Here is a 14729-nt window from a genome sequence, read left to right as displayed (position 1 = left end):
AGTGCCTGTTCTTCAACGCTTGCCGGTACCCCACAGTTCAGCTCAGGCACTGTTTCCCTGTAGTTAGAGTCAAACCCTCCCCCACCACGGGTGAGGGCTCAGCCGCCCCCACTTCAGACAGCGGTCAGAAGGCCAGGCATTGGCGCTTGCAAGCAGCCGGCTATAAAGCGGGAGTCCTGTGGCCTGTTTGGGTTCAGTTATTTCCTAATACAGGTCACAACTCAGAGAAGAGCATTACTTACTATTGCCAATTATTACAAAGGATATTTTGAAGCATACAAACGAATAGGACAAGGTCTGGAAGAGTTCCGAGCATGGGAGCTTCTGTCCCCATGGAGTTTGTGATGCGTCACCCTCTTGTTCACCATCCCAGAAGCTCTGAACCCCTACAGCTGGGGTTTTTAATGGGGTCTCATTAAGTAGCTGTGATAGATTAAATCACTGACCATTTATGATGAGCTCAACCTCCAGCCCCTCTGCCTCCTGAAGGGTTGGGGGAGGGGAGAGGTGGGAATGGGGCTGAAAGTTCCAACCCGCTTTCCCCTGGCTAACAGCCCTCATCCCACCAGTCAGCTCTTAGCGCTTGTCACCATACAAGAAGAAACTTAGGGCTTCAGGGGGTGGTGAGCAGAGACCAGACAAGCACTTCTTATTGGGTCTGGAGGCCTTCCTGCTGTTTGTGCTAATAACTGGGTGGGGGGCTTTAAGAATATGAAGTGGGGCCAGATGTGGATTGGGAAGCATTATGGCTTCAACTGTTTCCAACAGTTGAAAGCCAACAGATCCTTTTTTTAAGATAAACTTTTTATTTTGGAATAATTTTACATTTACAGAAAAGTTGCAAAGATGGTAGACGGAGTGGCTTCCTTCGCTCCTCTTGCTCCTGGTGTTACTATAACCTTGGTACATTTGTCAGAACTAAGAAATCAACAATAGCGTATCTTACACCCTTACATCCTTGTGAGATTTTCTATTAGAAAAAATCTTAGAAGTGAGGAGTGCCAGGGGATCAGAGGAAACGCGATTTTGTAACAGGGTCGCTGTGACAAATGCCCTCTGAGCGACGGTGCCCCTGCCGGTCCCTTCAGTGGTGCGGGCACCCTTTTCCGCCACTCCCATCTTTTTATCACTGTGAACCTCTTTTTGAAAAATACCTTGTGTCACATTAAGCTATTAAAGTGTTCTCAAAATGAAATTCCTCCCCTCTTTCTAGCACCCAACTGGTCAGCCAACTTTGATGTCCCCATGGAGACGACCCACGGTGCTCCCTTAGACTCTGTGGGGTCTGACGTCTGGAGCACAGAGGAGCCGATGCCAACTAAAGACACAGGCTGGGCCTCGTTCTCAGAGTTCCCATCTTCCCTGAGGTGAGCACGTGCGCCGGCTCTCCAGACCCCCTGGGAGAGCCAGGCCGTGTGTGCTTGTCGTCGACACTGTCGCCCTGATTTACTCCCATCCAATGTAGTGCCTTAAACAAGATAGAAAACTCAGCTCGGGGGCATAGTGACACAGCTGCACGGTCATGACCACCCTCCCTCCTCGCGTCCAGGGCGAGCTGAGCGGCGGCAGACCAAACAGAGCAACCTGGGAAGACGTGGCCTCAGGAGGTTGATTGGCAGGATGCCGGTGCAGAGGGCATCTCCAAGGGCTTCTCTGGCCCCCCGGGGCTGTCTGGGAGGGTAACAGTAAGGGGCGGCTGAGGAACTGGCAGGCACCTCTGTGCAGGGCACCCTGGAACAGCGCGTGTGTCTCGAATTTGATAGATGGTGGACTCCTACATCCCTTGTAGCTCGTCTAGTGCCGTGAATTAAGGGGTGTGGCAGACATGCTGTCAGTCTCGTTATAGGTATTATTCTCAGTTGACAATAACCTGTCATTTTGGAATTTTCCTGAATAATGTCAGCATTTGAGTATTAACCATGGATTTCATGTCTCATTAGGCTTAGTTTGATTTGCTGAACACCGTTTCATTTTGTGTACTGAAAAAATTAACCTCAGCCATACTGTTTGAAAGACTGTTGCTCTACCTGTTCTAGCAAGTGATGTTTTTAAACAGTTCACAGGAAAGGATAGGAGGGTAAATGATGGAGAGCTAGCAGTTACCGTCTCGGAAGCCCAGATAACACGGTGAAACCCACATGGCTTTATAGCAACTGTGGTGAGAGCAGTTAGCGAGCCATTATTCAGAGGCAGAAGTGAGGTTTGTGGAAAACGTCTCAGCGTCAGGAATTATTTCCCCATCTCTGCTCCAGCACCGGACAGTCACATCACTGCCTCTCGCTCTCTGTCTTTTCATGAGTGGAGAATGTGTTGAAGCAGCGGGCTTCCCTTTCCCCCTCGGGCACAGCTCGGGTTTCTTATTCAGTATCTCGAAGAGAGCCAGGCCCTCCGGGCGGTTTGGTTCCAGATAAGTCGACGCAGTCAGTGCAGTTGATACTGTACTGTGACCGCCACTGCTCTCCTGCCCTGGGAGCCTGGCGAACATGGTGAGGCTGAGGCCCGGGCTGCCCAGGACTTGTCTGGAAACCTCTGAGAATTCCCTGCATTACTGCCCCGCCGAGTTCGCGGACCGCTTTCCCCGTCCACACCAGGATCCGACTGCCCACGCCCTTGGGCCGAACCACATTTTCGCAAGTCACAGAGACCGAGGGCTGTTAACCACTGCTGACATCTGAACTTTCTCTTTTCCAAAAGCACAAAAGATTCCTTGAGGAGTAGCTCTCCAGTGGACATGGAGACCAGCGCGGAGCCGATGGCCCCTCTGCCCCCCAGTGTCGCTGCGCTGGCGGTGCAGCCGGAAGGTGGGTGCGAGTTCCAGACGCGGGGCCTGCAGCCTGTCACTTCGTTGTCGTTCAGGCTTTAACTCACGCTTAATTTTCTAGATCTGAAAAGCCATCTCGGTGTGCATAGCAGATGCGTAAAACCAGACACGACTCACGACTCTCGGGCTCAGGGGCCCAGAGGAGCCAAGAGCGGTGGGTCTGACATGCACAGGCAGCTGGGGAAGAAAAGCTGTGTATTCACCCCGGAACCACAGCGTGCTGGTCCTAGAAGGAGTCAGAGCCTGAGTTCCCTGGGGTTCCGTCCTGTCAGTGTCCCCCGGGTAAACAGAGCCAGAGTTAGTCACGTGCGTTCCAGGCCGCCTGCACCCTGTCCTTTTGTCCTTTGGAATTTACTTTGCTAGAGCACACACATGTGTCCGGGTGTGTTTCAGCCTGTGGGGCTGTTTATTTTCTTCTTACTTTTATGAACAGATAAAATTGTCACAGGGGGTCTAGTGGGTTGTCCCGTTATTCAAAATACGGACATCGTTCCTTGCATAGGCCTTGAACTGCCTTCAGCCTGATGACCAGGGCTCTGGGAGGTGGGGGCAGACATGAGGTATGTTGTTGGTATGTGGGGGGCACAAAGAAGGAATTCCTTAGCAAAAGAAACGCGGGTGCACGTAGAGGGCGCAAGAACCAAGGGCCAGGGAGAAGTAATGAAACCAGTACTAGTCCTGGTTTTATTTGTCATTCTATTCACCGTTTTATATAAATGACCTCATTTTATCCCTCAACAGTTCGACAGGTGGGTCAGCCACCCCATTTGCGGGTAAAGAAACTCAAGCCCAGGTTAGGTATCTAGCCCCAGCAGGCAGAGAGGCAGGAGCCGGCAAGGGGTGAGGCCAGGGTTTGAATTCAGGAAGTGTGGCTTCAGAGCCCAAGCTGATGACCAGCATACTGTGGGGCTCCCAATGATAGGAGAAAAATAACCCACAAGGAACCACATAAAGCAACTTGAAAAAACAAGATAGACCCAAGGGGGACAACCGAAAGGAAAAGGACGCACGAGAACAGTGCAGCGGGTCAACCGTGAGCCGTGTCCTCGCAGATCGAAGCGGGGGAGGCCAGAATTTGTGGCCGCCGCCTCCGCCCTGGGCCGTGACACACTGGAGAGTACTGTGGGGAGCGGGCGGTGTGGGCAGCCACGGAGCTCGGAAGGCTGTGGGCGATGCGCTGCTCCTGTGCTGAAGAAAACCCACAGAACGCCTCCCCGGCGGGCGCTCTTAAGAGGCCCACGCCCCACGCCCACCAGGAATGGGCCCAGGTGACGCAGCGGACCAGCTCTTCACGTGGGAGCTCTTCCGCTGGGTGGCAGATCTGCACAGAAGAGGGTGACAGTTCTCATTTGGTCGTGGGACGGGTGACCATTGGCTGTGTGTACTTTTCAGTGCCAGGCAGCGTGGCCATGGAAGCCAGCTCTGACGGGGAGGAGGATGCAGAGAGTACAGACAAGGTAACTGAGACGGTGATGAATGGCGGCATGAAGGAGACTCTCAGCCTCACTGTAGATGCCAAGACAGAAACTGCGGTCTTCAAAAGGTAACCGGGGGCCACGTCGCACTGGCAGCTTCAGGTCGCCGGGAGGATAACGGGAGGGGCCTCAGACACCAGCATCTCAACCTGATTCACACGCGGTTCAGACGTCAGCCTGACATCTTTCTAGTATCTGTTAAATCTTAAGAGATGATGGAGAGTTTTGGTTCCAAAATGTGTGTGTGTGTCTGTCTGTCTGTCTCTTTCTGTCTCCTACCCTTTCTCTCTACTGCTTTGGAGTCTCCCATGTTATACAGACCATTTTTTCCGTGTACTGTACTCTTGAAAAATCACATCTGCCTTGAAGTCAATCTCTACCATGTGTCTGGTCTCTTTCTTTCTCTCCCCCCTTCCTCCCCCTCTTCCTCCCCTCTCTCTCTATCCTTGTCTTCCTCTCCCCCGCTCCCTCTCTCCAGAAGACTATAGTTTAAGTCTAGCACATTCAAAATACATGAGTGTAAAAACTTGACAAATCTTTAGTCTTCAGTCGTGGTAGATATTGACTTGTATACAGGCTACAAGGCTCAGCCCATCAAAATCACTATCATACAGGTCATTTTCTCCAGACCTAATGCAGTCGTTAGAATTCAGTAGCAAAATGATAGATTTTTTTTTTTTTTTAAAGTAACCTTTTCAGCTCCCAAGTAGATGCTTCCCGCCTCACCGTGAGTTTTCTGCAAGACACAGGCGGCGGGAGGCGGGAAGCAGCGGCAGGCTGATTCCACGTGCGGCATGACACACGAAACGCTGGCATTACAAGCTGGCAAACCAAATCCAGCGGTGTGTGCTTAAGTCGTGACCAGTGATGTATCACATAAATGTGAGGCTGTTGTGACATCGTAAAGATCACGGAAGGTAATTCACAGATAGATAAAAGGATGGAAACCATTTAGACCTTTAGTAGATAGAGGAAAGCATCTGATGAAAATGGAAGCCAGTAGTGAGTTTTTCACAGCCGAGGAATAGAGAGTGGCATCCTGGGACAGGCAAGTGTCTGCTGAGGAGCTAGAGCACACTGGACCCTTAGCCGGGAACATTAGAAGCCGCCCCTCAGGGGCGTGTTGGACAGCAAGAGCCACCCTCGCTCCCTTGAGCACTGTGCTGCTGGTCTTGGCAAACACAGCATAAAATAAAAACAAGTAAAAGGTATAAAGATCTGAAAAATCAAATGATCATTGTTTGTAGATTATGATTTTCTACATAAAGAATTCTGATTGAGTCTCTTAGACAGGTAGTAGAACCACTGGGATGTCCCCCCTTTTTTACCTTGTCGTTAAGATAACTAAGATGGAACGGTACAATGAAGACCTAATAAGCAGGGAGATGTGCTGTGTTTGTTAATGAGAAGGTATCTCTGGCATTTCTTAGAAAATTATAAAATGACTGTATTTCTTATCAAAATCCCAGTGGAATTTTTCATGGAAGTGGAGAAGCTGATGGTGATATTCATAAGAAGACCAAAGAGAGCCAAGAATAGCCAAGATCATTTTGAAGAATAAAGGGGTGGGGGGTTGGCTTCGCCAGGTTAGGTCTCAGGAGTCCTTATTAAAGCGATTATTGAGATGACGTGGCGTTGGCATGGTTATGTATAAACAGACGCTCTACCCTGACGTGAACTTGACACATGTGAGAATGAATGACGTCACAGTTCGGCGAAGAAAGAATGAACTAATAAATAGTGATTGTCCTTTTTGGAGAAAAATAAAATTAAATCTCTGTCTTAGCGTAAATATGAAAGGCAAGGCAGAACTACAGCTTTCAGAAGACAGCGTAAGAGAGTGTCTTTAGAATTTGGGGGTAAAGGATTTTTTGTAAAAAAAACCAAACCATAATAGAAAAGATTGATAAATTTGATTTTATTTAATTTCTAACATTCCAAAACATACGATAAAATGAAAAGACAAGCCATAGCCAACTAAGAAAGATTTGGTAGTAGGATAGAGGAAGAGCCTAATATTGATAAGAAAGAGACAATCTATTAATGATTTTTATTTTAAATGGACAAAGGATCCAAACCAACCGTTGCCTGTGGAGGAAAACGGAACACGGCCGCCCCAGTGCGGTCAGCCTCGCGGGTCGGCCTCACAGGCGCGGGTCAGATGCAGCGGTGACGTGGTGCCCTCCCGTGCACAGCAGTCTGCCAGCTTCTGTCTTAAGTCGTTACAGGAAATAGAAAAAGTGCAAAAACTGCTGAGATCTTTTTATGAGGCTGTGAAGTCTTAATTCCAAAACTAGATAAGGGTAATTACAGGGAATGACCAGCTTGGGTCACAGGCAGACTAAGTGCAAAAACACTATCAAGTCTTTGCTAACTGGATCCAGCAGTTAGCAAACCAAAAATAATTCTTAACGGTCAGCTAGATTTTATCCCTGGAGTGGAGAGATGGTTCAGCACCTGAAAAATCTCGGTGTAATTCACCATATGTTAATAGACTGAATGACATTAGAAGCCGCCCCTCAGGGGCGTGTTGGACAGCAAGAGCCACCCTCGCTCCCTTGAGCACTGTGCTGCTGGTCTTGGCAAACACAGCATAAAATAAAAACAAGTAAAAGGTATAAAGATCTGAAAAATCAAATGATCATTGTTTGTAGATTATGATTTTCTACATAAAGAATTCTGATTGAGTCTCTCAGACAGGTAGTAGAACCACTGGGATGTCCCCCCTCTTTTACCTTGTCGTTAAGATAACTAAGATGGAACGGTACAATGAAGACCTAATAAGCAGGGAGATGTGCTGTGTTTGTTAATGAGAAGGTATCTCTGGCATTTCTTAGAAAATTATAAAATGACTGTATTTCTTATCAAAATCCCAGTGGAATTTTTCATGGAAGTGGAGAAGCTGATGGTGATATTCATAAGAAGACCAAAGAGAGCCAAGAATAGCCAAGATCATTTTGAAGAATAAAGGGGTGGGGGGTTGGCTTCGCCAGGTTAGGTCTCAGGAGTCCTTATTAAAGCGATTATTGAGATGACGTGGCGTTGGCATGGTTATGTATAAACAGACGCTCTACCCTGACGTGAACTTGACACATGTGAGAATGAATGACGTCACAGTTCGGCGAAGAAAGAATGAACTAATAAATAGTGATTGTCCTTTTTGGAGAAAAATAAAATTAAATCTCTGTCTTAGCGTAAATATGAAAGGCAAGGCAGAACTACAGCTTTCAGAAGACAGCGTAAGAGAGTGTCTTTAGAATTTGGGGGTAAAGGATTTTTTGTAAAAAAAACCAAACCATAATAGAAAAGATTGATAAATTTGATTTTATTTAATTTCTAACATTCCAAAACATACGATAAAATGAAAAGACAAGCCATAGCCAACTAAGAAAGATTTGGTAGTAGGATAGAGGAAGAGCCTAATATTGATAAGAAAGAGACAATCTATTAATGATTTTTATTTTAAATGGACAAAGGATCCAAACCAACCGTTGCCTGTGGAGGAAAACGGAACACGGCCGCCCCAGTGCGGTCAGCCTCGCGGGTCGGCCTCGCAGGCGCGGGTCAGATGCAGCGGTGACGTGGTGCCCTCCCGTGCACAGCAGTCTGCCAGCTTCTGTCTTAAGTCGTTACAGGAAATAGAAAAAGTGCAAAAACTGCTGAGATCTTTTTATGAGGCTGTGAAGTCTTAATTCCAAAACTAGATAAGGGTAATTACAGGGAATGACCAGCTTGGGTCACAGGCAGACTAAGTGCAAAAACACTATCAAGTCTTTGCTAACTGGATCCAGCAGTTAGCAAACCAAAAATAATTCTTAACGGTCAGCTAGATTTTATCCCTGGAGTGGAGAGATGGTTCAGCACCTGAAAAATCTCGGTGTAATTCACCATATGTTAATAGACTGAATGAAAGTTGTTCGATATTTTTCATGAAGCTTTTGGTACCTGCGTGTGGTTAAAACTCAGAGCAGAGCAGTAGCAGAAGTGAATCCCTCATCTTGGTAAAAGTTAAGTACAGAGTACAGCGGAAATTCCAGTTAGTGGGGAAGTTCGCTCAGAGGAACGAGCGAGGCTGGCTGTCTACCCGCCGCTGCCGGCGGTCCTGGGCGGTGTCAGGAAAGGCAAAGATTAGACGCAGTGTGGTAAAGCTACTGCTTTGCACATAATAATGACCAGTTATTATCTAATAAAAGTTCAGCAACACCGCTGGGTAAAAAATCACTCTTAAAACTGAGCAACTAGGACGCATAATACAAGGTGACGTACCAGTCACAAAATACATTAAACTAGAAAATATTTAGGCATTATCTTGACCCAGACACCTACAGAGAAAACTTGAAAGCGCCAGTGAAAGCAGCCTGGACAAGGGGCAGCCCATCCCCGCATCAGAGATGTCACCATCACCAAATTAAGTTGAGTCAAAATTTCAGCTGGATTTTTCTCAATGTTAAACATACTCTAAAACTTACGTAGAATAATAAAGTTCCCAAATCACTTAGAAAACCATAAGGAAGATTAAATAAGAGACTTGCCCTGGCAGACGTTCAGTCATGCTGCAGAATCACACTAATTATACCAGCGTGACGTCAGCGCACAAGTAGACAAGGGGACCAGTGCGACGGGAGAGAGCGCAGTAACGATGGGGGCGGCTCAGTGGCTGGCGGTGCAGGGAGCCGGGCTCCCCACAGGGCACCGGTGAAGCCGGAGCCCCCGACTGACATTCGAAGGCAGTCCGGGCGGGGCGACAACGTAATGTGTACGGCTCTAGCATGCGGGCCGTGCCTCCCGCGTGCCGGGTTCTCAGTCCAGTTCCCGGCCCGTTCCTGGCCCGGTTCCCGCATGGTGATGCATTCACGCCTCTCGCTCACCCTGGACCACACGTACTGTGGTTACCGCGCCACTTTGCAGATGAAGAACACGAGACTTCCAGAGTTAAGCGATGGGACCAGAGTCTCACCGCTTAAGAAAATGTAGTGCATCTTTCTGATCTGGGGCCAGAAAAGGACTTTCTTTTTAAAAACTGAACAAGAAAACCTTCAAAAGCGTAAACCGTAATGCGGAGGATGGAACCGATCGCATCAAAGTTAGGAATTTCTTGTTGGTAAGGAGGCCGATGGTAAATCAAGGGGGAAAAGATTACAGTTTCTAAATGAACAAACATTTAATATTTAGTTCTTGTAAACCAATAAGGAAAAGATAGAAAATCCAACTCAGGAAATGGGCAAAAGATAGCAGTTTACAGACAAGGAGATCCAGAAAGGCTAAAGTAATAAGATGCTCAAAACACTCGTCAGCCTTCTCTCCTGAGAGTAGGAGGGGGGGGCGGTCAAGCTGAGTGTGGGCAGGACAGCCCTGTCTGTCACCTGCAGGTGGGGAATGCACTTGGGGTCTCCTTGTAGGTGGGAAGACTTCCAGCTGGGAGCAGCGTCCCTAGAAGGGAGAACCGCCAGGCAGCCCCCACCCCCACCCGCCCTGCAGCATCGTGCTGCCCGTGGAGGGGGAGGGTGTTCTGGGCTGGTTGCTGTGACAAGCCAGGCAGAACTGGGGTGCTCACCCTGGGGCGGCGAGTCAGCGGGGCCGGCCTGCCTGCCCTCCCAGCCATGCTCACTACAGGACAGGTACAGAGAGGTATGCCATCCAGGGCCAGTTATGGGACTCAGAATACACACACGCAATGACTCCGTCTGACAGGAATGAAGGTAATATGTACAGAACACCTCAGGGTGGTTGCTCAGGTGGGGAGAGTGAAGGGGAGTGATGAACCAGGGCCCCCCGAGTGTCCCCAGATCTCTAGTTCATTTTCTTCCTTACATGTTTCCCGGACCCATCTGAAAGCCACCTGAGAAGTTACCCTAAAATTAGGTTTTTCCTAAGCAGACCCAAGATAGGACTCAGCTCTAAGAATGCTGGGCCTTCCCAGAGGGGCCTCCAGCTGCCCTTTAGCTCACGTGTGTGCCATCTTGACTGTGTCAAAACAGAACTCAGGCAGAATAGGGAAGAGTCTGAAATTCCAGCCCACAAGCGTGTGCTTTCTCCACCAGGAGCCGTGTGGAGGGAGTACCTGTTCCCGTCCCCTCCAGCTCCCGAGGGCCAGTTTCCTGTCCTGGCCGCTGTTCTTGGTCCCCTTCCCTCCCAGAGTGTGTACTTCCCAGGCATAGTCGGAGGGCAACTCGAGAAATCCAGTCCTGGTTCAGCCACGCATCACCTACTCACGTGACCCCAGCTCACCCACCAGCAAGCTGGCGGGGGGTTGTCCTGCCGGCTGTTTGAAGGGCGGGCTCAGCCCTGAGCGCAGTGCTTTAACTGAAGACCCATTCCTTCAAACAGGTTCATTTGACACCTTCACCGAGTCTGCAGATTTGCTTACGTGCGGTCGTGGACATGTTATTCCCCAAATCCCTCATTTATAGGAGTATTCTGAAACTCTTGTACATTTCTTTTTCTGTTTTGCACACTTGGCTTCAGAGTGTTGAAATCCTATCGGTATGTACAGTCGCGTGGGACCGTGCTTCCCCAGACTCCAGCTGCATCACACCGCCCTTCCAGTGCCCGCTGTGCGTGACCCTCTCCTTCTGTGATCCCCGTCACTGTCCGTGGCCCCTGTGCCCCTCACCTCAGCATGCTGGCCCCAGGGCTTTGACCCACGGCAGTCATGACTCCAGAGCCATCTGCATGCGCCTCGCCCTCCACCGCGCCGCTCCCCCGGGCTCTAATGCTGCCTGTCACCCTCTTTACCGCAGCGAGGAAGGAAAACTGTCTACCTCTCAAGATGCCTGTAAAGACGTGGGGGAGAGCCCCGAGACGGCCGAGGCGAAGTCTGCGGCTCCCCGGCCCCCCAGCAGTAGTCCAGAGCAGAGGTAAGGCCCGCCGCCTCGGGTCCAGCCCGGCCTGGCCCAGCGCTGCCGCTGTCTCCGGGTGTGGGTGGGTGGGGCGGAGGCAGAAGGGGTCGCAGTTGTCCTCGGGCACTCCGTGACTCGCTGAGCACAGTAAGTCTCAGTCCTCGGAGTCAGGGTGACCAAGCCGAGAACTTAGAGCAGCTGACGCCTCACCCGGAAGCTGGCCGGGTTCTGGAGAGGCAGTAGCATCCCTGGCCCTGTGAGAAGTGTCTGGCATGGAGGGGCGTCCTGTTGGTGTTGTCCCCACCCCCTTGTTTTGATGATGTGCTATGATTCTGTTCGGTTTAGTTTTTGCAAAATATTTATTTCAAGTGTGAAAACCCCACCACCAGAGCCACGGGGTGTGGAACCTGGTGCTTTCTCTCCAGCTGTCCTCTGCTGAGGCCGGGCCAAGGCCCTTCGGGGGGAGCGAGGGCGGCCTCGGATGCTCGGAGCCCGCGCAAGAGGTCAGGATGTGCCCTTGGCCTGGCCTCCCCCCCAGAGTTAGCCTTCCCAGTAACTGTCGGCCTGTATTCTTTCCCTGAGGGACACAGTCACCCTCATGGCCAGTTCACAAGACACTCCCCCAGAGAGCTCTTCCCCTCACTGTCCGGAGGGACCAGCAGGGGGCACTCTGTTCACTGGTCATCGGCACCAACTCTGCCCCTGTTCTCATGGTAATTACAGCCTGTGTGAGGGGTTTGCTTTTGTGATTTAAAAAATATATATAAGGTTTTAACTGTTTGAGTATGTTGGCTCTAGTGAAGGCTTTGGGAGGAAGAGGCAGGGTGACACTCTAGTCCCAGCTGTGCTTCTGAGGGTTTGGGCGAGTCACTTCTGCCTGGGGTTTTCAGTGCGTGTGAGTGGAAAGGTCCTTTGTGGGTCTGAGTCCTAGTCAGTGTGCCCCGCCCCCCAGGGCTCCCCCATAAGTCCTGTATGGTGAGAACTGCCTGGAGGGCAGGGCCCTCCCTGTCTGCCCCGGTCACAGCGGTTGCTTTAGGAGTCGGGTCTTGATTCCCGGCGAGAGTGGCACAGGGCACTGTGGGGTTGTCCCCTTGGCTCTCTGGGGTGCAGAGCTGTTGGCCTCGGGGGACCCGCTTGCTCTTCTCTTGCCTCGGGACAGCCGTGTGAAGAGCCCCGCCCGCCCCTCTGCAGATGGGGACGGCGGAGGGGGTCTTGGGGCAAGCCCGTGGGAGGTGGCGCCACGGGTCTGGGCCCGATGAGAAAGCGGGAGCGACAGACCCACAGACAGTATGGGGCGCGTAGAAAGGGGCGCTGGTAGGGGGTGAAGAAAGCTGGGTAAGGGACAGACGTCTCGTTTTAGATAGGGCGGCGGGAAAAGGCCTCTGAGCAGGGGACATTGCAGCTGTTGTCATAGCAGGGATAGGTCAGTTTTCTGAAGTGTCACATCTGTGTTCTTTAAAGCACTCTATGGCAGTGTTGAGGTAAAGAGCCACCTGAGACTTCGTGTGAAGTCTTCCCCGCGAGGTTCCCGTCCCGACTGAAGGCCGTGACCCTTCAGGTCATCAGACGCGCGCTGGTCGTCCTCACTGCCATCATGGGGCACACCGGCTATCTGCCAGCAGCGTGCGCAGCGCTCTGCACCTTGCATGCTCCCGCGCCCCGCGGGGGTTATTGTCCCCCTTACAGGGGGAGGGAACCAAAGTGACAGAGGCTAAGAAACACCTAAGATCACACTAAGTGGTGAGGGCAGTTGCGTCTGGTTCCAGAACTCTCGGTTCCGTTGTCTGTGACTCACTGAGACATCGTCAGATGTAAGGAGAGCGTGGAGTGCGTGGAGCTGCCTTCTTGGTCCTTTGTCACAGTGAGCAGGTGCCTGAGGCGTCAGGTTTGTAGATTTTGATGCAGTTCAAAGTACTCGTGTGCTGCTTCCCCGATGCGCCTCTCAGCTTCCCTCCCAAGTCGCCTTTATAAGACTCTGGTAACGCCATCAAGAGAGTCGTGTGTGTTCAGGCTGTAATTGTGGCAGGAAGGCAGACTTTACACATCACCACCGTGTTCATTCAGTGTCCTGCCTGTTCCCCCCCCCCCACACTGCAAACCTCACGCTTGGTTTGCGGGCACTCGTTCGTCACAGCGCCCACCTCTGCTCTCAGCGGCCGGTCCCACCAACGTTTCTTCGACTTCCTTTCTCCCATGTCGGGCGCAGCATCCTGATTCCGATCCAAGGGACAGGTGGAGGCTGTGTTGGAGGAGGGGTGCGCCAGCAGCTCCTGAGGGCGCCTGGTGGCAGCTTAGACCGACCAGACTGCGCTTCTCAGAAGCTGGGGAGCGGGGGTGCTCTGCCCTGCTGCAGGCCCGCCTGGTGCTCCGAGCTCAAGGTGAAGCTTAGACGCGCTCCAGTTAGGTCTCCTGAGCGTCAGATAAATTCATTCATGAAGCGTTTGGTTAACCACCAAGTGCCAGGCTTAGTGCTAGGCATCGCATAAACAGTGTTCACACAAACGGTCCCCACCCTCGGGGAAGCCGAATGAAGTTCATTTTGTCTCACGTGTCTGCTGAAGTGCCTCAGGTGGCTGTCTCTCACTCCGTAGGGCTGACCAGCCGGGCGTGCCGGGCGACGCGTCCGTCAACGGCCCTGTATGATGAGCGACCTGCTGCTGCTGACTGAGGACGCAGGCCGCCATCCGGGGCTCTGGGGGCTTCCGCGGGAGCCGCCGCCGTCACTGCTGCACTCACTCCGCACGGGATCAGGACCAGCACCCTTTATACTCGAGACGCTCAGACGTTGTACAGAGAAATCCAGAAGTGTACAAATATTGCACATGACAAATACCAAGAATTTTTGCGTATGTTTATATTGTATTGTTCTAAATAATGGGTAGCCTGTGAAATAAGATCTTGCCACCCATGTAATAATAGTAGTAATAATAGTTAAAATGGCTGTAAGAATAGTTTTATAAAAGTGAATACACAGATCTATTGTATTTGAAACATAACTATTTGACAATTATTAGTGTGACCAAAGTATTAGGCAGTTTTCATACATTTTTCACCGTGTACAAAATTCTGAATTCATTTTTCTTCCAGGTCGGCAAGGAGTTGTAGGATTGAAATGCCCTCGAAGTGTTATTTTGGTTGTTCTAACTTACAAAAATGATTTTGAATAAGAACTATTTGGTGTTCTTTTTATAACCAGTTTTTGATTGGTAACTGTTTTCTGTATTGTTTAAAACGGATCAAAAAATGTAAGTCTATTGGTAGAGATTAAGTATTTATTGCTACAACTTAGTTGATAAATTGATGTTATCGTAAAGCCATATGTTCTGTTAAGGTCTTGTTTGCTCGAAAAGATTATCCTTACAGGTGAAACACTAGACTATTTGGAGTGTACATGGCTTATGGCTTGTGGTTTGGGTTTTTTGTTTTTCGTTTTTGTTTTCTGTTTCGTTTTGGTAGTTCATCTGCCATTAACCCATTCACCAAAATTTATCTCGTTAACAAGCGTCACCAATGAACATTTCAGAGCCATCTGCATATTTAACGTACCCGAATCCCATTAGGCAAGTCTGTTGAAAAATGCTCGTGCGCTAATGG

At 50.2% G+C, this 14729-nt stretch overlaps 1 protein-coding gene across 8 annotated transcripts in view; it reads left to right on the top strand.

The window, feature by feature from the left end:
* Positions 1-14525, top strand: part of PPP6R3 (protein phosphatase 6 regulatory subunit 3) — an 85820-nt gene extending 71295 nt beyond the window's left edge. For 7 of the 8 annotated variants that reach the window (XM_015588731.2, XM_015588730.2, XM_006911005.2 and 4 more), the window contains 5 exons: positions 1214-1367; positions 2695-2801; positions 4214-4364; positions 11037-11153; positions 13727-14525. In XM_015588731.2, coding sequence (XP_015444217.1) covers positions 1214-1367; positions 2695-2801; positions 4214-4364; positions 11037-11153; positions 13727-13778 — 581 coding nt within the window. In that variant the 3' untranslated portion in view covers positions 13779-14525. Of the gene's footprint in view, positions 1-1213; positions 1368-2694; positions 2802-4213; positions 4365-5765; positions 5925-11036; positions 11154-13726 lie in introns of those variants that run through there. The other variant, XM_015588729.2, reaches the window with a different exon arrangement.
* Positions 14526-14729: the final 204 nt, after the last annotated feature.

The sequence above is a fragment of the Pteropus alecto genome, unplaced genomic scaffold, assembly GCF_000325575.1.
Source record: "Pteropus alecto unplaced genomic scaffold, ASM32557v1 scaffold43, whole genome shotgun sequence".
NCBI lineage: Eukaryota > Metazoa > Chordata > Mammalia > Chiroptera > Pteropodidae > Pteropus > Pteropus alecto.
This window is presented reverse-complemented; position numbering and strand designations above follow the sequence as displayed.